Below are 26,366 nucleotides of genomic sequence, written 5' to 3'. Positions count from 1 at the left end.
CAAAGCCTAATAATGTGCATTTTTTGCAGAAATGAAAATTTGGCATTCGTTTGCTTTAGTTTGTCAGTCACAGATTCTGTTCCACCTGATGTCATGCAGTAAAACAATTACGTTTTGCGTCATTATAGGTAATATAGGGCCGTGAATGCCAACTAAATCCACCTTCGTCCCGCCCGAAGGCGTGCTTCATTTGTCTTGCACCTTTCTGAGAAGTGCTTCATTTCCAGTTTCAGTTTTTCAACAGATAAAACCTGAAATTCGAGATGTGTGTGCGGTGAAGAACATCTATAGACGCCCCTAATGGGTGGAGGCCAACAGCAGAAAACAGGAAGGTGCTGATAAGACGCTCCAAAGTTCACCTGCACACCTGAGGAGCGCTAGATCTTCCTTCAGAACGATTACACATGGACGACCGGAGACGGACTCTGTCATTGCACAAATGACAGTGATTGAATAATATCCCACCGTACGACTTAATGTGATTTTTCTCATTTGTGGAAATGAGATTTGTAGGAAGCGTCTCGTGGAAATAATGAGAGGACTGTGTCTCTGACCGCTGGATCTTAATTTAATGTTTCTAAATTGGAGATATTATGATACGTCTGGATATGTGGCTTCTGAGAGTTGCCATTTTCTTGCTCTGCTGTGCAGGTGAGTAATAAAAATCCACTGTATTTCTTTAAATATATATTTTAGTTTTTATTAAAAAATAAATAAATAAAAACTACTTAAAATAATAACGTTTATTTATTTTTTTATTATTATTTTTTTGTGACAATGAAATCTGCTTTTTCTTGTGTTTTTTTTTTAAATGTTATTTTTTTTGTTTGCGTCATTATTTTAATATGTATTATGTACATATAGAATATAATATGTATGTATGTATGTGTATATATATATATATATATATATATATATATAAACAGCTAATTGATTCCATTGTTATTGAGGGAAGAAAATTAAATAAAAATAATAATAAAAATAAATAAATACAATTTTAAGAGTCTACTATTATTAAATAAATAAATAAATAAATAAAGAGAGATGTTAGTGTCATTGATAAACTCTTGTAGTTTTTATTAATATTTTAATTAGTTTTTATTTTTATATTTTCCCCTTTCATTTTCATTTGTTTTATTATTTTTTTTTATTTAAAATGTTTATGTTTGTGTCATTTTGTTTATTATTATTTTTAATGTCCATATATATTTTGTAATTTTATAAAAATAGCTAATTGATTCCATTGTCGTTGAGAAAAAAAGAAAAAAAAAAGAAAAAAAGAAAAAAAATATTAAAAATGTAAAAAAATATATATAAAGACATTTAAAATTGATACAAATTAATTTCGAAAGATGAAGCACCATTAATTAAAGTGAATCTACTATTATCAAATAAATAAATATTTTATTTTTGTACAAAAAGTATAGAAATTGGTTGTAATCAATAATCTCTCTATCTATCTATCTATCTATCTATCTATCTATCTATCTATCTATATATATATATATATATATATATATATTAGTTTTATATTTATTTTTCCTTTTAGTTAATTTTAATTTATTTAATGTTTAATTATTTTATTTTTTTTTTTTTTTAATGTCCATTATATATTTTGTTAATTAAAAAACAAACAAACGGCTGATTCTATATATAAATAAATAAATAAAAATAAATAAAATAAAATAAACAAAAATAAATATATTTAAAATGTATACAAATAATAAAAAGTATAATGTTTTTTGTTCATCCAGTTCCAAATAAAAAGAGAGAGTGAACTGAGAAGAATTTAAAACCATTTTATTACAGTATAATTAGTTATTTTTTGTGTTTCGGTAATTTAATTAATTTCTTTAAAATTGTTTTTTTTAGGACTTTAAATAACACTTTTTTTATTTTAGTTTGTATGCAAAGGTAATCATTTTTAATGTATGTATTTATTTATTTAATCATTATATGAATTATGTAAATTATATATACATTATTGTAGAAATTACAATAAACAGAAAATATAAAAATACAAATGAATTAAAAATAAAAAGTATAATAGCATCTCGGTGACACTAAAGTGCTATTTAAGTCATGCTTTAATTTTGGTGGCTTAATGTGACGAATATTCGGCATGTGAGAATTTCTATTTCTGTAAACAAAACAGAACTGTAACTTGTAGATAAACTTGAACAGAAACAGAGTTAAGAGAAGATGGCAGTATGTGATTTGCATTTGTGCACGTCATGTCAGTCCATGCTAGATACGATCACAGATAAACTACTTCAGTTTACACCATGTGACTTTCAGTTTCTGATCAAATTACACTCCATAAAGTTTTATGTACCCATCAAAACCAATTTTATTCGCATTTGCTGTGAGCATTAATCTGTAGAGGTCAATCTTTTCATATGAGCAACACTTTCTGCAAAATCCTTCTGGTATATGTGGAGCCGTTCGGTCATTCCTGTTCAGTTTTCCTCAAGTAAAAATCAAAACGCGCAGAGCGTATTCATCCAGGCTCATAATCGATAGAGAACCACGTGGATCATCATCTCGCTGTCAGATGCTCGTCAAACGCTGTCCATCGACTGCTGAAACTAGAATAGGAAAGTTGGTCAAGAAGAACGTTTGAAAAAGCCTTGAGGTTTAAAGGTCGTGTATATATTTATTGATTGATGTCAAACAGCGTGAAGAACTTGAGTGGGTTTGTGGATGTTGTTTCCTCTGCTGGTAGTGTTTCAAACCATAATCTGAAGAGTCAAGAGCATGAAACACAAAGACGGTGTCGCTCTTCAGCAGAGGAGCTTTAGCTGTGTTTGTGTTAGAAAACAGTTAGTTCCAGTCCTCGATTCTGATTGGTCAGCAGCTGTGTTTAATTCACGATAAAGCACGACTGCGACCGTTTCACCCACTGCGCAACACACTTAGCAACATGAACAATCAATAATATAGCATCTAAGCTGTTCTTTGTGCTGTGCATGTTTTGTGGAAAATCGTACGAATTTGTATGCTTTGTGGAAAGTCACATATTATACAAGATGGCTAATTCGATTGTGGAAAATTCACGAATTTGTGGAAAATTGCATGAATTTGTACGTTTGTGGAAAATCAAAAAAATGGTATGTTTTGTGGAAAATCGTTTGAATTAGTACGTTTTGTGAAAAGTTGTATGAATTTGTACGTTTTGTGGAAAATCGTAGGAATTTGTATGCATTGTGGAAAATAAAAAAAAATTGTATATACATACATACATATTTTACAATAGGGCTAATTCGTAGAAATTTATACGACCTGGCTTGTACTAATGTGTATGTTTTGTGGAAAATCGTTCGAATTTGTACATTATGTGGAAAATTGTACAAATTTGTACGTTTTATGAAAAATCTTACAAATGTGTACGTTTTGTAGACAATCCAACGAATTTGTTTGTTTTGTGGAAAATCTAAAAAATTTGTATGTTTTGTGGAAAATCGTACGAATTTCTATGCTTTTAGAAAGTCATACATATTTTATAAGGTAGCTATACTTTGAACAAATTTGTATGACCTGGCTCGTACAAATGTGTACATTTTGTGGAAAATTGTACGAATTTTTACATTTTGTGGAAAATCTAAAACAAAAAAAGTGTAAGTTTTGTGGAAAGTCATACATATTTTACAAGATGGCTAGTTCGATTATGGAAAATTTACGAATTTGTGGAAAATCAAAAAAAAAAAAAAAGTGTGTTTTGTGAAAAATCTTACAAATGTGTATGTTTTGTAGAAAACCCAACGAATTTGTTTGTTTTGTAGAAAATCCAACAAATTTGTTTTTGTGGAAAATCATACAAATTTCTATGCTTTTTAGAAAGCCGTACGTATTTTATAAGGTAGCTAATTCGAACAAATTTGTATGACCTGGCTCATATGACAAATGTGTACCTTTTGTGGAAAATTGTACGAATTTGTACTTTTTGTGGAAAATCATACGAATTTGTATGTCTTACGGAAAATCGTACATATTTTACGAGGTGGCTAATTTATACAAATTTGTATGTTCTGGCTCGTACAAATGTGTACGTTTTGTGCAAATTTATATGACCTGGTTCATACGAATTTGTTTGTTTTGTGGAAAATCATAAGAATTTGTACATTTTGTGGAAAACCATACATATTTTGCGAGGTGGCTAATTTGTTCAAATTTAAATGACCTGACTCGGACGAATGTGTATGTTTTGTAGAAAATCCAACAAATTTGTTTGTTTGTGGTTTTGTGGAAAATCATACAAATTTGTACGTTTTGTGGGAAAATAAAATTAATTTGTATGTTTCGTGAAAAATCATACAAATATGTACATTTTGTTGCAAATCAAACAAATTTTTTTTTGTGGAAAATCATACAAATTTGTTTTGTGGATGAGAAGAGTTTCTATTCTGTTTTTATTTGAGCTTCAATAGATGAAGCATGTTACATCAGAACATTCTCTTGCCGTTACTGTTGCTGTCAGGAACTACTGTAGTAATACTGTACTTCAAAAAAGTAACACATCAATACATACTTTTTCAGATTTAGTATTATTGTCGTAAACATTTTAGAAAAGCAATAAGGCACTTAAGACATGCTGTATTGTGAGCAAGTCAATGACTCGTGTACTTTACTGTCCTCTAATGTGTGCTGTAAATACATCAGCTGCGGAGCATAACGTTAAATGGAAAAACCGACCTGAGGGAGAAAGTAAAGTCCCCTTTACTTTTAGCCTAAAGATATTTAGTCTAGAACATAATTAGCTTGATTTATATATAGATGGTGATGACTTCTAAAAGCGTCTTATTTTATTGTTGTGGTCTGCAGGTTGCTGGGGTCAGAGCTGTAATCAGACAAAGGCTTATTTTGAGTCCAGGAATTTCTTCAGCGTTCTCCATTGGGATCCCGTTCCGGGTCAAACGGTTCTCTACAGCGTCCAGTACAACCTGTGAGTGACAGAGACCAGAGCAAAATATTTATAGAAAGAGAGCACTGATGCATTTATATATTAAATATAAATATATACACTACCAGTCAATGTTTTTTAAAGACGTCAGCTCACCAAGCCTGCATTTATTTGATTCAAAGTACAGTAAAAACAGTACAATTTTGAAATATTTTTACTGTTTAGATCAACTGTTTTCTATTTGGATATATTTTAAAATGTAATTTATTTCTGTGATCAAAGCTGAATTTTCAGCTTTGAATTTTTAGCAAGGATGCTTTAAATTGATTAAAAGAGATTATAAAGACAATTATGTTACAAAAGATTTGTATTTCAAATAAATGCTGTTCTTCTGAACGTTTTTATTCATCAAAGAAACATGAAAAAATTCTATTCTATAATAATATATTAATAATATGAATATCAATACAAATATCAATAAATATAAATATATAAATATATGCTAATGATAACAAATGCAGCAAATCATTCATTAGAATGATTTCTGAAGGATCATGTGACACTAAAGACTTGAGTATTGATGCTGAAAATTCAGCTTTGATCACAGGAATAAATTACATTTTAAAATATATCAGAAATAGAAAACAGTTATTTTAAATAGTAAAAATATTTCACAATTTTACTGTTTTTGCTGTACTTGGGATCAAATAAATGCAGGCTTGGTAAGCAGAAGAGACTTTGACTGTTTTTTAAATAAATATTTATTTAAATTTATTTATTTATTTATTTATTTATTTATTTATTTATTTATTTATTTATTTATTTATTTATTTATTTATTTATGTCTTCCCTTATTTTTTAAATATGTCTGTGCTATTTTTATTTCAGTTTATTTGCTTTATTTATGCTCAGTTATACAGTAGTTTATATATCATATTTATGTTTAATTAATTAATAATTATATATATATATATATATATATATATATATATAATTTATTTATATAAATAAAATTTTTAGAATATTTCTTTTAAATTTTTATAAAATTAGTTTTGATTTTTAATATTTTAAAATCATACACTTGTTATATAAAACGTTATTATCATACGTTATTTATATAAATAAAACTGTCAGAGGTATATTAAATTATATTTTTATATCATTTTTATACACAGTATATTACATATATTGCAATATTAATTGCATACTCGTGTGTGTGTGTGTGTGTACATATCTAAATAATAATAAAAATATATTGCATTATTTATAATATATAATGCATGCATATTTTAATATATATAATAACATTAATATATATTTTAATGTTAATTCATTTTTTTCTAATTGATTTTTTTTTTTTCTTTAAAATACTATGTTGTGTTATAATTACAGACATTTTTCACACCATAATATAAGATTTTAGTACAGTAATACTGCTGAGCGCTACTGGAAGGAATTAATAGGGCTTTGACACTGTCCTTTAAATTAATGGGAGCAATTTATTGTAAGTAAAACACAAGCACTGAAGTTGAAGAAAATGCACACATTCGACACAGTACATTGCCTCTGATTTTCCTTCTCTTTATTTCCTTCTCTGTTTTTCATGCTAATGCGATCTCTGTGCCCCCGTTCACATTACATTATCATCTAAAAACATCTTTAAAAATTAGTAGCGTTTAAAACTAAAATTCATTATTTGGCCATGGGTTTAAAAAGCTTTCTTCTCAATGCTTCGGTTTTCTGTGAATAACACTGAGACTGGTGACTTTGCTGAAGGACGCGCAGTGGTCCGCCGGCTGTGAATCTCTGAACTGCAATTAGAAACGGAGCAGGAAGAAGCTGCGTCTGCGAAATGTTGCCGGCCCTTTCTGGCCTTGGCACCGAGTGGTCTGCAGCAGTCACAGCTACGCTTTACAGAGAAGCTGATGGGGAGAAATAAATGTGATGGGAGCGGAGGGAGCAGCAGTGCATGCTGGGAGGGTCAGTGAGGCAGACAGACGGATGACGGGATGAGAGACGAAAGCTTCAGAAGCTCCAGATAATCCCACATCAGTCCAACCTCGTAACCTCTTCCCCCATATAGGAGCTTATGAGCTTTTAATGTTTTTAAAATGCTTTATTTTTGCTCAGATATACAGTAGTTTATATATCATATTTATGTTTCATTAATTAATAATAATTATATATATATATATATATATATATATATATATATATATTACTTTATTATATAAAACGTTATTATCATACGTTATTTATATAAATAAAAGGTCAGAGGTATATTAAATTATATTTTTATATCATTTTTATATTATTATTAGTTTTGATTTTATTTATTTTATATTCATACATATACGTTTTCATTCATACGTTTTATTATACATATATATTTATATATATGTTTTTATTTATATAAATAAAACTTACAATTATTGCATTTTATTTTTTTTATAAAATTAGTTATGATTTTTATATTTTATATTAATACGTTTTATTTATTGTGTATATATATATATATATATATTTTGTGTATAATTAATGCAATATTAATGTAATAAAATTTTAAAATAATTTTATATATATGTGTAATTTTTGTATCATTTATATAAATAAAACGGTTCAAATTATTTTATTTTATATTTTTATACAATTCGTTTTGATTTTTATATTTTATATTCATATGCACATTTTTTTATTCATACATTTTATTATACATATATTTATATATTTTATATTTTATATTGATACGTTGTATTTATTAGTGTATGTGTGTGTATATATATATATATATATATATATAATTGTATACATATGTGTGTAATTTTTTTTATTAAATAAAATAATTTTATTTTATATTTTTATAAAATTTGTTTTGATTTTAATATTTTATATTCATACTTTTTATTTTTGATAGAAATAATATTTTACTTTTAATCTTAATTTTAAAACAAATTTAATTTGTACTAAACTTTATTTTTATATAAAATATTTTGTGTTTTTTATATTTTAAATCTAAGGTTTTTTGCAGTGCATTTTAATATTTGTTAGAAATATTTATTCTCACTTTTAATTTTATTTTTTTTTGCATGTATTTGAACACATTTTTCAGAATTCAGGTCATTGCACTGAGAATTTGCATTTATTGCCTTTATGACTTGATATATTTATGACTTGATGAGTTGTTTCAAAGATAACAATGTATGTAATCAGATACCGATGATGTAAGAAAGGGCATGACACATGCACACAGCAAACAGGGTGTGTAATGATGAGATACCAGGTTAAATAGAGCAGGAGAACTAGTATAATTGGAATCTGGTTAGTCTGGTCAGTCTGAAAGAGTTTCTGTGTAAACTCACACGACTGTGATTAAACAAGATATGCCTTTAATTGCTGATGATTAATTTCCTACGTCTGTGTTTGTCTCTGTCACACGTGTCTTTGTTAAATGTTTTGAGTGTGTTTGGTCTTTTGCAGTTACGGGAGCCCGTACGAACCGGTGACGTGGTGTCAGAACATCTCCACTCCTGTTTGTGACATGACGAATGTGATGACCCATGTGATGAGCGACGTGACGTCTAAATATCACGCCAAGGTCTACGCCGGTGGACAGTGCCTGGGTGAGGTGGCGTTCTCTCCGTTTTGGCAAAGTAAGTTGTTTTGGTCTTTTCTCAGCTTGTGAACAAGGATTCAGGACTTTCTTAGATGTATCTGACTTTTGTTTTTACTCGTTTCAGCCACTTTCGTTGCACCGCAGCTGTCAGTAACGTCAAACCAAACGCATCTGAATGTGACCGTTTCGCCGCCGATGGCCGCTTGGAACTGCTCTATTGAGAGCATCAGATTTTGGGGAAAAGGTTTCATGAAATCATCCGTTAATTACGCAGTTCGTCTGACACAACCCGAGTCACTGGCAGGAAAGGTGGTTATTCTTCATTTTTCTTCGGTTGTTTGCATATTATTAGTTGCTTTTTTATTTTTGACCCCTCATGTTCAACTAAATGTCTGCATTTTTGTCAGGTGTTTGAGGACACGTCTCGCTCAGTGTTTATTTGGCTTGTGGAAACAGACGTGCAGTACTGTGGTGAAGTGTCATATACGCTCACACATCCCGGTTGGTCCGGTCCCAGTGAAAACGCATCCTTCTGTGTGACCGTCTCGGGTAATTCAACAGTTTGTGCTTTGATCAATGTGTAGAAAACTAGTCCTCACTACACTGACTGAATCTGAACACCCGTCATTTAACAAAACACTGTTTTCAATGTGTTATTGTTTCCCTTTATGAATACCCTAACTAAGTCTACAGTTTATTTATTTGTTTTGTTGCTTTATTTTTATCTCTATTATTTATTTATTTTTTTAGACGTAAATGGCCATTATATATAATGCAAAATAATGATAGAAAGTGACTGTTTCTGAAATAAATGAAAACCTATTTCACAGTGTTTAGTATCATGTAACAGAAAATGTGCATTACCAACAAATAAATTATTTATTTATTTATTTACTTACTAATATTTATTTATTTACTTGTTTTGTTTTTTATTTATATTACATTTTTATTATTACATTATACAGTCATGTGAAAAAGTGAATTCCATGGTTTTCCGTATCAGGACATCATTAAAACAACTGGTCCTTGGCTGGTCCTAAAATTTTGAAAATAAAACCTCAGATGAACAACAACACATGACACATTACACCCTGTCATTATTTACTGAACCAAAATAAAGCCAAAATGGAAAAGCAATGTGTGACAAAGTTAGGACGCCCTTACTGTTAACACTGGAATTAAGAGGGTAAATAACGGTCAAGCACTGCTGATCAAACACCTTTGATTAACTGATCATCAGCAAGTCTGAGCGCCTCTATAAAAGCATAAGCTTTGGCAGTTTGCTGGTCTGGAGCCTTCAGGTGTGTGTTAACACAATACCAAGGAGGTAAGACATCAGCAATCATCTTAGAGAAGCAATTGTTGCTGCCATCAATCTGAGAAGAGTAATACAGCCATTTCCAAACAATCTGATGTTTATTCACAAGTGGAAGACATTTAAAACAGACACCTCTCCTTCCAGGAGTGGACGTCCCAGAAAATTCACCCCGAGATCAGACCGTGTAAAGCTCAGAGAAATGGCAGACAACCCAAGAACTACACCTCAGACTCTACAGGCCTCAGTTAACACGTTAAATGATAAAGTTCATGACAATGGCATTAGAAAAATATGGGACAAAAACTGCATGTTTGGAAGGCTTGGCAGAAGAAAGCCTCTTCTATCTAAAAATAAACATTGGAGCACAGTTTAGGTCTGCAAAGTTGCATCTGAACAAAACACAAGTCTTCTAGAATAATGTCCTTTGAACAGACGAGACCAACGTGGAGATGTTTGGCCATAAAGCACAGCGCCAAGATTGGTGAAAACCTAAAGAGCATATCAGCACAAACACCTCATACCAAAAGACAAGCATGCTGGAGGGGGGCTGATTATTTTGTAGCCACAAGACCTGGGCACCTCACAGTCATTGAGCTGGCCATGAACATGAACAAAATTGGGTCATGCAACAGGACAATGATCCCAAGCACACCAGCAAATCTACAACAGAATGGCTGAAAAAAAAAGAATCAAGGTGTTGCAATAGCCCAGTCTAAGTCCAGCGCTCATCCTGACTCAAATGCTGTGGTGAGAGCTGTGCATAAGCAAATGCCCACAAACCTCAACAAACTGGAGCAACGCTGAAAAGAAGAGTGGTCCAAATTCCTCCAGAACGATGTGAGAGACTGATAAAGTCACACAGAAAATGAATGCTTCAGGTTATTGCTGCTAAAAGTGGCTCTAGAGGCAGTTGACTCATAGGGTGTCCTAACTTTGTCACACATGGCCTTTCCCTCTTGGCTGTATTTTTGTTAAATAAATAATAACACTGTGTGATATGTCATGTTATGATGTTGATCTGAAGATTTATTTTTCAAATTTTAAGACCTGCCAAGGACTAGATCATTTTTTATTATGTCCTGGTACAGAAAACCATGAAATTCAGTAGGGTGTCCTAACTTTTTCATATGACTGTATATAATGCAAAATAATGATAGAAAATGACAAAGTTGCTGAAATAAATGAAAACCTATCTCACAGTTTTTAGTATCATGTAACAGAAAATGTGCATTACCAACAAATAAATAAATGATTTATTAATTAATTAATGTATTTATTTATTTACTATTTTTTTATTTACTTGTTTTGTTTTTTATTTATATTACATTTCTATCTTTATTTTTATTTATTTACTCGGACATAAAGGGCAATTATACATAATGCAAAATAATGATAGAAAATAATACAAAGTTGCTGAAATAAATAAAAACCTATTTCACAGTGTTTAGTGTCATGTAACAGAAAATGTGCATTACCAACAAATAAATAAATTATTTATTTATTTATTTTATTTATTTTTATAAATTTATTTACTTGTTTATTTATTTATTTATTTATTTATTTACAAATTTTTATTTATTTACTTGTTTCATTTTTTATTTATATTACATTTTTATTTTTATTTATTTGCTCGGACCTAAAGGGCCATTATATGTAATGCAAAATAACTGATAGAAAATAATACAAAGTTGCTGAAATAAATAAAAACCTATTTCACAGTGTTTAGTGTCATGTAACAGAAAATGTGCATTACCAACAAATAAATAAACCAATTATTTATTTATTTATTTATTTTACTTGTTTATTTATTTATTTATTTTACTTATTTATTTATTTCTATATCATTACTATTTTTATTTATTTGTTTGTTTCGTTGTTTTAATTTTAAACTGTTTTCATTTTAATTTGACATTTTTCTTATTCAGTTGAGGTGTTTCATTGGGTTGTTTTTCAGTGATTTATGATTTATGATTTAATTCATTTGTAGTAAGTGATTTATTTTGATTAATTTTTATTTTACAACAGTATCTTAATTTGACGGGTGTTTTTTTTTACGTTATTAATTTTAATTTGATTTATATATATTTTAATTGATCTATATTTTATTATTATTTTATTTTATTAGACTTAATGGCCAGTGTAATATAATATAATACAAAATAATCACAGCAACTGAGTCTGAAAGTTGCTGAATTTAAATCGAAATCTATTGCCCAGTGCGTTCACAGCATTATATACGATTGAGATAAACCTGAGCTTGATATTCATTGGCATTTTCTGTTTTTCAGCACCTAATTCCTGGTTTCATATAGTGTTATGGCCTGGTCTTCTGGCTCTGCTGCTTCTGATCGCCCTGCCCATCATGCTTTGCCAGCTGTCTGTGAAGACAAAGAGCTCCTTACCGAAAGCGCTGGTAAGTGATTGTGTCATATTCGCTGTGGGAAATTCCAGGTGAACATGTTTGGAATGGGCTCCGTCTTACTGGCAGTGAAAAGTCCTGTTTGACAAGAGCGTCACGTTTCTCTAAAGCTCCTGAAGGAATGCGTCTTAACGCTCAAAATGAGTTTATCATGTCGATTACGGTAGGTACAAACATCTGCTGGAGGATCAACAGTCACGGATTTTCCTTCGAGCACTTGAGTGCTTTCATGGGTTATTTACCCTCTTTTGGAATGTGAGATATTACAAAAAGTCTTTTCCGTTTGTGATGTGAAAAGATAAATCTTGCGTGTTGATATTTGCTCAGCAAATTGGCTCATTTTGGGTTCTTGCGTAAACTCATGGTGATTAATCAAGTCAATATTTGACTTCATTGACAAAAACGTCTTTCACTTCCAAACTTCCCTATGGACTACGACTCGTTTGATGAATCAATTCTGCTTCATTCTGTTTCAAATGCATGGAAACTGGAATCAAATTTGATCGTATGTCAATGTTATGTCAAGTCAGATTCCCAAATATTTTTGTCAGCTGTATTTCTTTGGCCTGTACAATATTTATTTGAAGTAGTATATATTTTAATATTTTAACAGCACATTTGCAAGTTCCTGGTTCTCTGATGTTGGTTAATGATCACACAACATGCTTTAACCACTGACTTTTTTAGTGTTTTGTTTATTATTTATAATTTCATTTTATTTATTTTAGGGCTTTAATTGATTGTCAGCCAGTTTTATTCATTTATTTATTTATTTTTTACATTTTATTATTTAATTAGTTTGTAGTGTTTTTATGCAATTTTAATTTGACTTTTTTTTTTGACATTTGATTTTTTTAAATAATTTTGTTTGAAATGTTTTTTTTGTTGTTGTCATTTGTTTTAATTTTAAAATGCTTTATTTTAATTCTACATTTTTCTGATTCAATAGTTGATTTTGGGTGTTATGTTATGATTGCTTTTATTTTATAATTTTTTTTTTCAGTTGAATTGGTTTTTAGTGTTTTGTTCAGATTTTAATTTTTATGATTTATTTAAATTGATTTATTTTTAGTTTAATAATTTTCTCCAGTTTATTTGGTTTTCAGTAGTGTTTTATTTTTATTTTTATTTTATAATTTAATTAGTTTATAGTGTTTTGATTGTTTTATGCAATGATATATTTTAATTTGATTTATTTATTTTTTTTGACGTTTGATTTTTTTAAAAATACTTTTATATATTTAAATGTTTTGTTTTGTTTTTTGTTTTAATTTTAAAAAGCTTTATTTTAATTTAACATTTTTCTGATTCAATAGATTTTTAGTAGGTGTTTTATTTGGATTGTGTTTATTTTACAACAATGTCTTAATTTGATGTTTTTCTGATTTAATTGATTTTGGGTGTTATATTATGATTGCTTTTATTTTAAAATTATTTATTTTAAGATTCAATTATTTTAGTTTAATATTTTTCTAATTTATTTGGTTATTAGTAGTGTTTTGATTTTTCTTTTTAGATTTTTTTTTATTATTTATTTAGATTTTATTTTTTATTTTACAACAATATCTTTGATTTTTGGGTGTTATATTTAGATTTTTTTTTAATTCTAAAATTTATGTTTTATTCTAAAATGTTTTATTTATTTTATTTTTTTTAAGATTTATTGATTTTTATATATACATTTCATATGATTTATTGATTGATTTTATTTACAGTAACATTTTGACATTTTGATTTATGATAAAGTGATTTATTTTGACTTTGCATTCTGCAATCTTAACTAATTTGTAGTGTTTTATTTTATTTATTTTATTTTATAGAATTTTTCTGATTTAAATGATTTAATTTTAACGTTTTATTTTGATTGCTTTTGTTTTTAAATAATTTATTCAATATGATATTTTATGATTCAGATGATTTTTAGTATTTTACTTTACAGTGAATTTTCTTTATTTTTTTCTGATTTAATTGATTTTTGAGTGTTACAGTTTTCATTTAAAATTATTCATTTTATTAATGTTTTTAAAATGTGACATTTTTCTGATTTAATTGATTTTTTTTTGAATGTTTTATTTCTATTGCTTTTATGATTAGTTATTTTAATGTGATATTTTGTTTCATTTTATTTTTACTAAGTGTTTCATTTTAAAAAGATTTATTTATTTTCATTTGACATTTTTATGATTTAAATGGTTTTAAAATGATTATTAGCTTTTCATCAACTCACGATTTGCGAAACCCAGTTAAAATTAAAGTAACCAAATGTCCCAGTATATGCAAATTCTTTAAAAACATACGTTTATTTAAATACAATGTGGTAAAACTGAGTAAAGTACAAATAAACAGCATCTTTTGAAACTAAAACCCTAACAGACTAAATTATAAAGCTCTCTCCTCTTTATAAAACAGAAAATCGTGCCAAAGAACAGCAGTCCTCCGTTTTGTTCGGATCCCCAGGACGTCATCTCCGAAGTGGAAGTGTGGTCCGGATTTGCGAAGCTCGAACCACAGGCTGTTTTTCCACCTCAGAAGTCAGAGATCGTGTTTAATGCTGGTTACGCATCCCAGGAGCCCTGTGACCACGAGTGGACACGCGATCAACCGGACATCCCGGTCCCGGACAGCGCAGAGTCTTCTGTGCACTACAGCATGTGTATGCCTGTCCCGATTTCCAGCGAACCATCATTTGATGGCACAACAGACAAAACCGGCTCGGATTCATTTGGTCCAGACTCCATTTCGACCTTTTTAATCAGCCATTTGGACACTGGAAGCAGCAGCGGACCTCTGGTGGTACCAGTCAGATCTGCCGAAAACGGTGCGCTGCAGTTTCACGACTGTTTATTCCAGTGTAACACTGGTCAGAGTTCTCCAGCACCTTTCCAGGATTCAGTAGGTTTGACTAGAGAACAAATTCCTTTACTGTCAGACCTCATCCAGAAGGACTCCAGGTGTAACTCATCCTACCTGCCCGTACATGTTCCTGACGTCGTGACGTCAAACTACAGGCAGAACTGGATTCCGGGGATTCCTCTGGAGGGACAACAAGACCAGAGGACTTATATTATGAGGACAAACCCAACCGAACCTGATGAAGAGGAACCTCGAGTTGGTGTGATCTTTTTGGAAAGATGGAAGGTGGAGATGCAGGGATTGTCTTTGTCTTGCAACTGACTGAGTTTCTTTTCTTCCCAGTGCTCGTCTGAGCACATCCATGCAAGATAAAGTGATGTTTGATGATCTTCTGTTGGGCTTTGCCAGCTCTTTGCATCAGGTAGTTGCATAGCAGAGACTTCATACAAACGTTAAGGTGTGTATTTTCACTAGCGTCACTGAAGGGTCTTTCCATGTGAATTCGACCAAATTTCAGAAACTTCCATGGCTAAAATGATTGATTTTTGTTTATTTTTTGTCAACGACAAACATAAACGTGACCCTGAAGCTCAAAACCAGTCTTAAGTAGCATGGGTATATTTGTAGTAATAGCCAAAAAATCCATTGTATGGGTCAAAATTATCCATTTTTCTTAGGATATTAAGTAAAGATCATGTTCCATGAAGATATTTTGTACATTTCCAACCATAAATATATCAAAACCTAATTTTTGATTTGCAATATGCATTGCTAACAATGTCATTTGGACAACTTTAAAGGCGATTTTCTCAATATTTAGATTCCAGTTTTTTTTTTTAAATAGTTGTATTTTGGCCAAATATTGTCTTATTCTAACAAACCACACATCAATGGAAAGCTTATTTATTCAGCTTTTTTCGAAAAGAAATTGACACTTATGAGATTGGTAGGTCCATTAGTAAAATCTGCTCATTATAGCAATCTTTGTTGCATTATATGCCAAAGGTGAGCATGCAAAAATGGGAAAAATGCACTTTTTTGTGTTTTTTCCCCAAGTTTGCATGCACATAACTCAAGAAGTAATAAAGATAGCTGAATATCCTTTTAGATGTTGGTTAAAATATTGCCTTTAAAGTTGTCCAAATGTCCAAATTAATTTTTGATTTGCAATATGCATTGCTAAGAACTTCATTTGGACAACTTTAAAGGCAGTGTTCTCAATATTTAGGTTTTTTTGCACTCTCAGATTCCAGATTTTTCAATTAGTTGTATCTCAGCCACATATTGTCCTATCCTAACAAACCATACATCAATGGAAAGCTTATTTATTTAGCTTATTTTATTTTAAAGTTGCCCCTTACGACTGGTTTTTAGTGATGAAAGCCAACATATTACATGCCACAGGTGAATGTCTATTGAGTAATCCATCATTTTGTATGAAAGTGACCATTTTCGCCTGAGATTTGGGGCCAAACTGCAGATGGTAAAAATGACTTTAGAAGGATGGCAGCTACGTCATGATATTTTTGCACCAAGATTGGTAATCTGTTGACTTTAGCAATCTTTGTTGCATTATATGCCAATGGTGAGCATGCAAAAATGGGAAAAATGACCTTTTTTGTGTTTTTCCCCAAGTTTGCATGCACATAACTCAAGAAGTATTAAAGATAGCTTAATATCTTTTTAGATGTTGTTTAAAATATTGCCTTTAAAGTTGTCCAAATGTCCAAATTAATTTTTGATTTGCAATATGCATTGCTAAGAACTTCATTTGGACAACTTTAAAGGCAGTGTTCTCAATATTTAGGTTTTTTTGCACTCTCAGATTCCAGATTTTTCAATTAGTTGTATCTCAGCCACATATTGTCCTATCCTAACAAACCATACATCAATGGAAAGCTTATTTATTTAGCTTATTTTATTTTAAAATTGCCCCTTACGACTGGTTTTTAGTGATGAAAGCCAACATATTACATGCCACAGGTGAATGTCTATTGAGTAATCCATCATTTTGTATGAAAGTGACCATTTTCGCCTGAGATTTGGGGCCAAACTGCAGATGGTAAAAATGACTTTAGAAGGATGGCAGCTACGTCATGATATTTTTGCACCAAGATTGGTAATCTGTTGACTTTAGCAATCTTTGTTGCATTATATGCCAATGGTGAGCATGCAAAAATGGGAAAAATGACCTTTTTTGTGTTTTTTCCCCAAGTTTGCATGCACATAACTCAAGAAGTATTAAAGATAGCTTAATATCTTTTTAGATGTTGTTTAAAATATTGCCTTTAAAGTTCAAAGTCCAAATGTCCAAATTAATTTTTGATTTGTAATATGCATTGCTAAGAACTTCATCTGGACAACTTCAAAGACAATTTTCTCAATATTTAAAAAATTTTTTGCACCCTCTGATACCAGATATTCAAATGACGAAAGCCACCAAATTACATCCCACAGATGAATGTCTATTGAGTAATCCATTATTTTGCATGAGTGACAATTTTCGCCTGAGCCAAATTGCAGGTGGTAAAAATGACTTTAGAAAGATGACAGCTACATCATGATATTTTTACACAGACATTGGTAGGTCTATTAGTCAACTCAGTTGATGTCAGCAATCTTTGTTGCATTATTTGCCAACGGTGACCATTCAAAAATGGGGGAATAGCACTTTTCAAGGTGTTTTTTCCAAAGTTTCCATGCCTGTAACTTAATATCCTTTTAGATGTTGGTTCTTAAGAAAAGTTTCTTTGGTAAAGCCCAATATGGTTTGGTTCCAGAGATATTGTAGTTTAAATTTGGCTTCATGAGTAAATTGTTAAACTGTTGCATTACCAATGGGTAATAGTGGATTGCTCAGTAAATATTCATGCAGAGCATGTAATATTTTCATTTATGTATTTCTTTCACCAGAAAGAAAAACAAACAAACAAAAAAATAGTTAGTCGTGGACCTCTGGTTGAGTTGACGTAATGATCCTAAAGGGAATTTCAAAAGCAATGAGTGTTTTCAAACTGGCACTTTGACTGAAACTAAGCTTATTTGTAGCATTGCCATATTCACAAGTGTTATACAGTTTGTTTGTTGTATGTCTGTGTTTTAACTTATTTGAATTTTAAATTAATGCATAATGTAGACAAACCTGAAATATGTTGAAATTGCCGTTGTTGCATTTTTAGAAACATTTTTACAACATTAACAGGTTTGACAGTATTTGTTGTGCTAATCTGAATAATGTGAAAGTCAGCATGAAATGCCGTTCTAAACCTATTTAACTTCTAATGCATTTCTGAGAGAAACAGTATATTTAGTACGTTTGTTTACATATCCGTTTATAATCAGATTGATGGTCCAATCAGACTGAAAAACCATCATGTAAACCCCTCAATCAATACAACTGCACTGTAAAAAACAATTTGTTGAGTCAACTTAAAATAATTTGTAACCTGGCTGCCTTAAAATTTTAAGTTCAGTCATCTCAAAAAAGGTTTATTCAACTTGAAATGTTAAGTTTAGCAAACACACATATCTAAGTTGTTACTTTAGTACAACTTAACATTTCAAATTGACTAAACTTATTTTAGTTGACTGAACTTAAAATTTTAAGGCAGCAGGGTAACAAATTATTTTAAGTTGACTCACTCTGTGTTTTTTATTTTTTACAGTTTGAACCGACTGTAGATCTGAAATAAATATAGATTCAACTGTTTACTCAGTCGAAAATCACATTTACAGACTTTCAGTATCTGAAATGGGATTGGATTCATTCAGACTGATGAGAATGAGTGCGTGTTAACATACTAAATGAGAAAAAAACTAAGGAAACTTAACGCACGGAATGCATTAAGTAAAACGAGGTTCGTTCTGATTTCATGCTGACTAAAAACATTCTAACAATAACACTGAAGGGTTTGACTTAATGATATTGTGCAGCTCAATACAAACAGTGACAGATGAGGTGTGTCCTTAAAAGCAGCTCTTAAATGTAATACTGTAAATTTCCACAGTCGTGAGTTGCATATTTGCATACCAGACGGAAGACTCTCATGTTCCTTGGAGTCGGTGTGAAAGGCTTCATGGGGATTTTGCAGTCTGCAGCTATGAGGAAGTGCTGAAGTGTGTTCAGTGTGACTAAATACCTCAGAAACACTGACAAAGGCTCTTTGTTATGAAGGAAACAAACATGTAATTGCAAAACAATGTCTCCAGTAATTGAGGATAGAAAAATGAGGAAAAGCAACCATTCCGTAACCTTACAAGAAGTTTTACAAACCTTTGACCCTCAAACATGTCAACTTCATTGTTGTTTAAATTACTGTATGTACTGTTCATCTCATGTTAGACTAGCAGTGTGTTGATTTGATTGGCATAGTAAAGTTTTTTAAAATATCTGTTCTTTCACTTGATTTTTGTTGATTCATTGTGAATCATGCAGTATGTTGGTGCTCTACTTTAAGGTTTGTTATGATAAATTATGCTTTATTTGCATGAAACACATCACCCGTTTTGCACAGCAGATCATATTTAAGTGCCGTACAGAGAGCAAACAATGCAAAGGTCAGAGTCATTTTCATCCCACACTCATAAACCGTTCAGTGATAATATATGAAAAAATTATCATCTAAGGTGACAAAGTTCCTCTGTTGTTGCGTGACAAAACAGGTCACCTTTTACCTGAAGTATATATACACTGCCATTCAAATGTTTGGGATCAGTAGGGCTTTTAATGTCTTTTAAAAAAGTCTCCTCTCTTCTGAAAAAAATGTAAAAATTATGAAATATTATTACAGTTTAAAATAATGGTTTTCTGTTTTAATGTACTTTAAAATATAATTTATTTCTGTGATGCAAAGCTGAATTTTAAGTATCATTACTCCAGTCTTCAGTCACATGATCCTTCAGAAATCATTCTGATATGCCGATTTATTTTCGATGTTGGTATTAGTTACAAAAAAGAAAGAAAAATTAAATCTTAAAAAAAAAATTTACTTGGAATAATTAAACATTAACTGTAAAATTGAAAAGATAAAACTGTTTAAAACAGAAACTGAAGAAGATAATACTGAATAGGAAAATAAATAATTCACTATGATAATTAATTAATAGGAAAATAAGCTGTATGAAAATGCTGCATATTTTAAAATATTTAATAAAATGTGATAGGACAATAAGTTATGAAAATAAAAAAAATAAAATAAATGTAACATGACAACAAAAAATAAAATGAAGATTAAAAATAATAGAAAAATAAATTAACTAATAAGAAAACAAATAATTAAAATGTGAAAAAGTAAGTAAATTAATACGAAAAACAATTAACTATATTGTTACATAAGATTTCTGTTTTGAAAGTGAAAGCTGATGTGAACTTAAAGTTATAAAACTGTAATCTTCAGTGTCTCTTCATCTGAGGCGTATTTAATTAAGATTCCCAGTGCTTTAAAATATAGTTTGATAAATGATCTTACTCTTCCCCCCATAAAAATACATGGATTATATGTAATATATTTTACTTTTCACAGCTCATTATGAAGTTGGTGATTATTTTAGGTCGTGGCAACTTGTTAATGTGTCTAATCCTGCTTTTTAAAGTTGAGTTCTTTAACTGTGAAGAGTTTGTTTCACCGTCTGTTTCATTATGTGCTTAGCAATTAATTTAGTGTCTGTTTAATGAGCGATAATCAAATAGAACAGGTGCATGAGTTCATAATGTGTGTGGTTTTTTTTCCGCCCACCACCATGGTAATGAAGGTTGGAATGTTAGTTTTTATTTTACTTGTGTTTTTGGAACAATGTGTAAAAATTATTGAAATTCATGCAGGATTTTAGGTTCTTACGCAGTGAATATGATCTTAACTGTAAAGTAGCTGTAAAAACACAATAGTGTCATTTTTCAGCTCTAATCATGAGATGTGCATTACCGTGAACTCTTCGTATTCTTCAGAAAAGCGTCTGTTGTTTAGTGCATTGTGGGCAATAATGTGTGATCAGTGATTAAACATTCACTCCTCACAGGTGTGTAGATTACAGGTGAAAGTCTCGAGTCTCTGAGACGATGGACTGGACGTGTAAATCTCACGAGGCTTTTATGGTTTTATATGGTTGTTTTTAAACTAGTCTGCTGCGTTTTATATTTATATATTTATGCAACAGTTCTTTGGTGCTCAAATCTGATTGGCTGAGAGGACATTCCACCCGTGAGATATTCGCCCAGTTCTAATCATTTTATTGACTCAAATTTTGGATCTCGTTCATCAAAATGAACGGATCTTTTTTCCAATTTATTTTGTTAATTTCAGAGTATAAGTAAGTAAAGTTTATTTATATAGCACATTTCTCTCAGCGAGCTGACCAAAGTGCTTAACAAAATCATAGAACAAATAAAACAAAGAGTAAAACAATAAAACAGTAAAACATAAACAAAATCCAATCAGAAAGCCTGGGAGTAAAGGTGTGTTTTCAACATCGTTTTAAAAGTTGTAATAGATGGTGCAAGGCGGATATCCAGTGGCAATTGATTCCAAAGACGGGGGGCGGCGACTGAAAAAGCCCTATCACCCTTTGTTTTCAATCGTGATCGAGGGACAACTAAAAAAGCCCTATCAGAAGATCTTAAAGATCTAGAGGATGAAAGAGGAGTAAGCAGATCTGTGAGATAAGAAGGGGCTTTAAAAACAAACAACAACATTTTAAACTGAATTCTAAAATGGACAGGGAGCCAATGAAGAGAAGCTAAAATTGGTGTAACATGATCAGTTTTCTTTGCCCTGGTCAACAGCCTTGCAGCAGCATTTTGTACCAACTGTAGACGTGCAATGGATGACTGAGGAAGACCCAAATATAATGAGTTACAGTAATCAAGACGAGAGGTGATAAAAGCATGAATGACCTTCTCCAGGTCTTGAAAAGACAAAAATGATTTCAGTCTCGAAATGATCCGTAACTGATAAAAACTATTCTTAACAACTGTATTTATTTGCTTGGTCAAGCAGAGTTCAGAATCCACAATAACACCAAGATTCCTGACCTGGGTGGAGACTGAGGAGAAATGTTTGCCAAGCTCATTGATAAGATCACCTCTCAATTTTGGGGGTCCAAAAACAATAATTTCTGTTTTATCTTCATTAAGTCGAAGAAAACTATCAGATAACCATTTCTTGATATCCGCAAAGCAGGCCAATAAGGGCTCAAGAGTATCGCCAGCTTTCAGTGGTAGATACAACTGGGTATCATCAGCATATAAATGAAATGAAAGGTTATGCCTCCTAATAATATCCCCCAAAAGCCGCATATATAGATTAAAAAGAAGTGGACCTAAAATGGATCCTTGTGGTACTCCACAGATAATAGGAGCAACAGATGAAGAGAACTTACCTAACTCAACAGAAAAGGACTTATAATTATATAATTATATAATGTATAATTATAATGTTACATGTTAAAGCCAAATTCCCCAACACATGTACTTACACTACGTTAATTATACTTTACATATGAAGAAATCTATTGCACAAGCTGGGTGTAGGTTTGTTTTTGGCATTGGTGGGGACATAATGGCAGACAACAGACAAAATTATTTCTAAGGAAATTTAGGCTGTCACTGGACATTGGTAGGGACATGTTATAGAATCCCTAATTCAATATTATTTTAAACTATGGTAACCACAAATTTACTGTTGGTATTTGTAGTAAACATGTGGTTATACAAAAAAAAAAAACCTTCACTTACTATAAAATATAATATAATATTCTTTTTTTATTTTCTTTTTCTTTGGTTTGTTTTTATTTACTACCTTAATGGTTTGATGCATTTAAAAAAAAAAAAAAAAAAGAAAAAAAAAAAGAAAAAAGATATTTGAATACGTGTTTTGAAGTTCCGATCTGAATCAAGTGATTTGCGATCCACGCTCCATAGTCCCTATTATGATTCGCGAACCATCATATCAGATTGGGATTTCAAAGCATGTATCGCAAATGATTCACGAACCTGATCTGAATTTCGGTGAAAATCAAAAGATTCACAAACCCACTCCGGAGTTTCGATCTAAATCAAATTGTTTGCGAAATTAGAATTAAAGGCTTTATAAACCCGCTCCGAAGTCGGATAGGAATCAAACGAATCACGATGCGCGAAGTTCCAATCTAAATCAAATGATTCGCGTTCCCGCTCCAAAGCCCCAGTCTGCATCCCAATGTGCATACTATCCACCCTATCTGGCCTAAATAGTATTGAAATTTACAAGTACCACATAGAACTTAGGGTGGATGGTATGCACCTTGGGACGCAGGGCCGATCTGAATCAAATGATTCGCGATATTGCTCCAAAGCCCTGATCTAAATCAAATGATTCGCAATCCCGCTCCGAAACCCCGAATCAAATGATTCGCGATATTACTCCAAAGCTCCGATCTAAATCAAATGATTCGCGATCCCGCTCCGAAAGTTCGAATCAAATGATTCGCAATCCCGCTTCAAAGCCCCGATCTGAATCAAATGATTCGCGATCTCGTTCCGAAACCCCGAATCAAATGATTCGCGATATTGCTCCAAAGCTCCGATCTGAATCAAATGATTCGCGATATTATTCCAAAGCCCCGATCTGAATCAAATGATTCGCGATCCCGCTCCAAAGCCCTGAATCAAATGATTCGCAATCTCGCTCCGGAACCCCGAATCAAATGATTCGCGATATTGCTCCAAAGCTCCGATCAAATGATTCGCGATATTGCTCCAAAGCCCCGATCTGAATCAAATGATTCGCGATATTGCTCCAAAGCCCCGATCTGAATCAAATGAATCGCGATATTGCTCCAAAGCCCCGATCTAAATCAAATGATTCGCGATATTGCTCCAAAGCTCCGATCTGAATCAAATGATTCGCGATATTGCTCCAAAGCCCCGATCTGAATCAAATGATTCGCGATATTGCTCCAAAGCCCCGATCTGAATCAAATGAATCGCGATATTGCTCCAAAGCCCCGATCTGAATCAAATGATTCGCGATATTGCTCCAAAGCCCCGATCTGAATCAAATGAATCGCGATATTGCTCCAAAGCTCCGATCTAAATCAAATGATTCGCGGTCCCGCTCTGAAACCCCGAATCAAATTATTCGCAATCCCGCTTCAAAGCCCCGATCTGAATCAAATGATTCGCGATACGCGATCCGCAACAGCTTCGAAACAGTGAATCGTTTTCAAATCAACTGAACCAATTATTTAGCAAAATGATTCACTGTTTCGAAGCGCAGGAAACGTCACACGCTGGTGACGCCCGGTGGTCTGTAAATGCAACAAAGGAAAGGAAAAAGACGTGACGTCATTTCCTTAGGCTAAAACATGCATAAAAACATCTTTTAAAAACCCATTGAAAATGTTTTATTGAAAGTACATATTAAATACAATAAAAATAATAAAATAAGACACCAAGTGTCTGTATATTATGTGTTTTTTTAAAAAAAAATTTTAAACTGCAAAACTCCCAACTGCAAACCATTGAAATTTACAAACGTTTAGAAACAGTTATGACGTAATGAAGCCTTGTTTTTTGAAATCATGTGACCCTTTGATAGGCGCTCCGAACCACTTTTTCAAAACAAGTGATTCACAAAAGATTCGAAGCTTCACGAAGCTTTGAAAGCGCCCATCACTATCATTTCGCCCAAATCCACTATAATTTTTGACATTTATGGTATCATTATAACCTTTTTTATTATCCAGATACCGAATGCCCATGTTAACCGCATCATGTTAACCTGCCAAAACCGACCTGACTCGATTCTGCCTGATACAGGTAAATGTCATTTTATTTTACAAGCTGTTTGAACCCATTAAATCAGCCTGAATGTCATTCATTAGTAGAAATACCACATATGGTCACTGCAGAAATGGCTGTAGTGAACGCATACATGTTTTATTAATCTAATAGATCTGTAACAATGGACTTGATGCTGATTATTACATATTATCTCTTTGATTCATGTTCTTTGTGGAGAGAAAACGATTGCATCTCATGGAGAAGCAGGACTAACAGATGCGTGAATGCGTTTAATTAGCATGTGGGCAGATCTGCTTTCTCTTCTTCCCTGCACTTTTCCACTATATCGCCAAACAGCTTGATAGATGCGTCGTTTGAGTTAATTGGATGCACATACGCACACACACAAACACACACACAGACACACAGACACACACACTCTCTCCCTGCACTTGCATTTTAATGTGATCTTTGACTCGCTGTTTAAAAGGGGAAAAAAAAAAGACAATTAGTGCATGAAAAATGAAAATGTCATTATTTCATTATTTCAAAAAAAAAAAAAAAACAGTTAAAATAAAATAAAATTGCAAAAAACATATTAAATTTAATTCTGTCCAATGCACAAAGCAACAATGCACCGGGTTATAAAAATATAATCTAATTCAAAATATTAAAAAAACAATTATAACTGTATTACAGTGATACCAAAATAATATATTACATTTAATTCTGTCCAGTGCACAAAACAATAATGCACCAGGTTTGATTGCATGTTTTGTAACCTAGATTTTCATCAAATACCCAGGTTTATAATTGTGAACTAAAACTGCCATAAAAAAAAAAAAAAAATATTTTTATTATTAAATTAAAACATAAAAACCTAAAATTAAAAAAACGTTAAAAAAACAAACTAAAACCTTAAATTAAAATGGAAGTGATAAAAATGTAAAATATAAATAATTAAATATTTAAAAAACTTAAGAACATCTAAAAATCGAATTCAAAATTTAATAGAATCTAATTCAAAATATTAAAAAACAACTATAACAGTATTTATTTTGTAACCTAGATTTTTAGCAAATAACCAGGGTTATAATTGTTAACTGACACTAAAACTGTAAAATTAAAAATAAATAAATAAAAAAATAATAATAAATTAAAAACATAAAATCCTAAAATTAATTAAAAAAAAAAATTCAAAACACACAAATTACTAAAAACTTAATTTAAAATGGAAACTATAAAAATATAAACAATAAACAATGAAATATTAAAAAAAAATGTAAGAAAATATAAAAATAGAATGTAATTCAACATTTTTAAAAAATGTTTGAAACATTTTTGAAAAATCTAATGGAAACTATAAAAATATAGAATATAAACAGTGAAATATAAAAAAAAAAAGATTAGAATACATATACAAATACAAAAATAGAATCTTATTCAAAATACTACAAAAAAAACATAATAATAATAGTAATTTTGAAAATTACATTAAATTAAAAA

General features: G+C 31.0%; 1 protein-coding gene across 1 annotated transcript; it reads left to right on the top strand.

The window, feature by feature from the left end:
* Positions 1–333: 333 nt before the first annotated feature.
* Positions 334–19,494, top strand: ifnlr1 (interferon lambda receptor 1). Its single transcript, XM_051131221.1, has 7 exons — positions 334–651; positions 4,822–4,942; positions 8,378–8,550; positions 8,638–8,822; positions 8,921–9,062; positions 12,120–12,244; positions 14,660–19,494. Exons 1-7 carry the CDS (start codon positions 594–596, stop codon positions 15,422–15,424), a joined length of 1,569 nt encoding a protein of 522 aa, XP_050987178.1. The 5' UTR covers positions 334–593; the 3' UTR covers positions 15,425–19,494.
* Positions 19,495–26,366: the final 6,872 nt, after the last annotated feature.

Source organism: Labeo rohita, chromosome 16, assembly GCF_022985175.1.
Source record: "Labeo rohita strain BAU-BD-2019 chromosome 16, IGBB_LRoh.1.0, whole genome shotgun sequence".
NCBI classification, from domain to species: Eukaryota; Metazoa; Chordata; class Actinopteri; order Cypriniformes; family Cyprinidae; genus Labeo; species Labeo rohita.
This window is presented reverse-complemented; position numbering and strand designations above follow the sequence as displayed.

Coding starts and splice junctions, on each gene's coding strand:
- ifnlr1 (XM_051131221.1), top strand. CDS start 594: ATGATACGTCTGGATATGTGGCTTCTGAGAGTTGCCATTTTCTTGCTC. Junction 4,943..8,377: donor TACAGCGTCCAGTACAACCT/GTGAGTGACAGA, acceptor GGTCTTTTGCAG/TTACGGGAGCCCGTACGAAC. Junction 9,063..12,119: donor CTTCTGTGTGACCGTCTCGG/GTAATTCAACAG, acceptor TCTGTTTTTCAG/CACCTAATTCCTGGTTTCAT.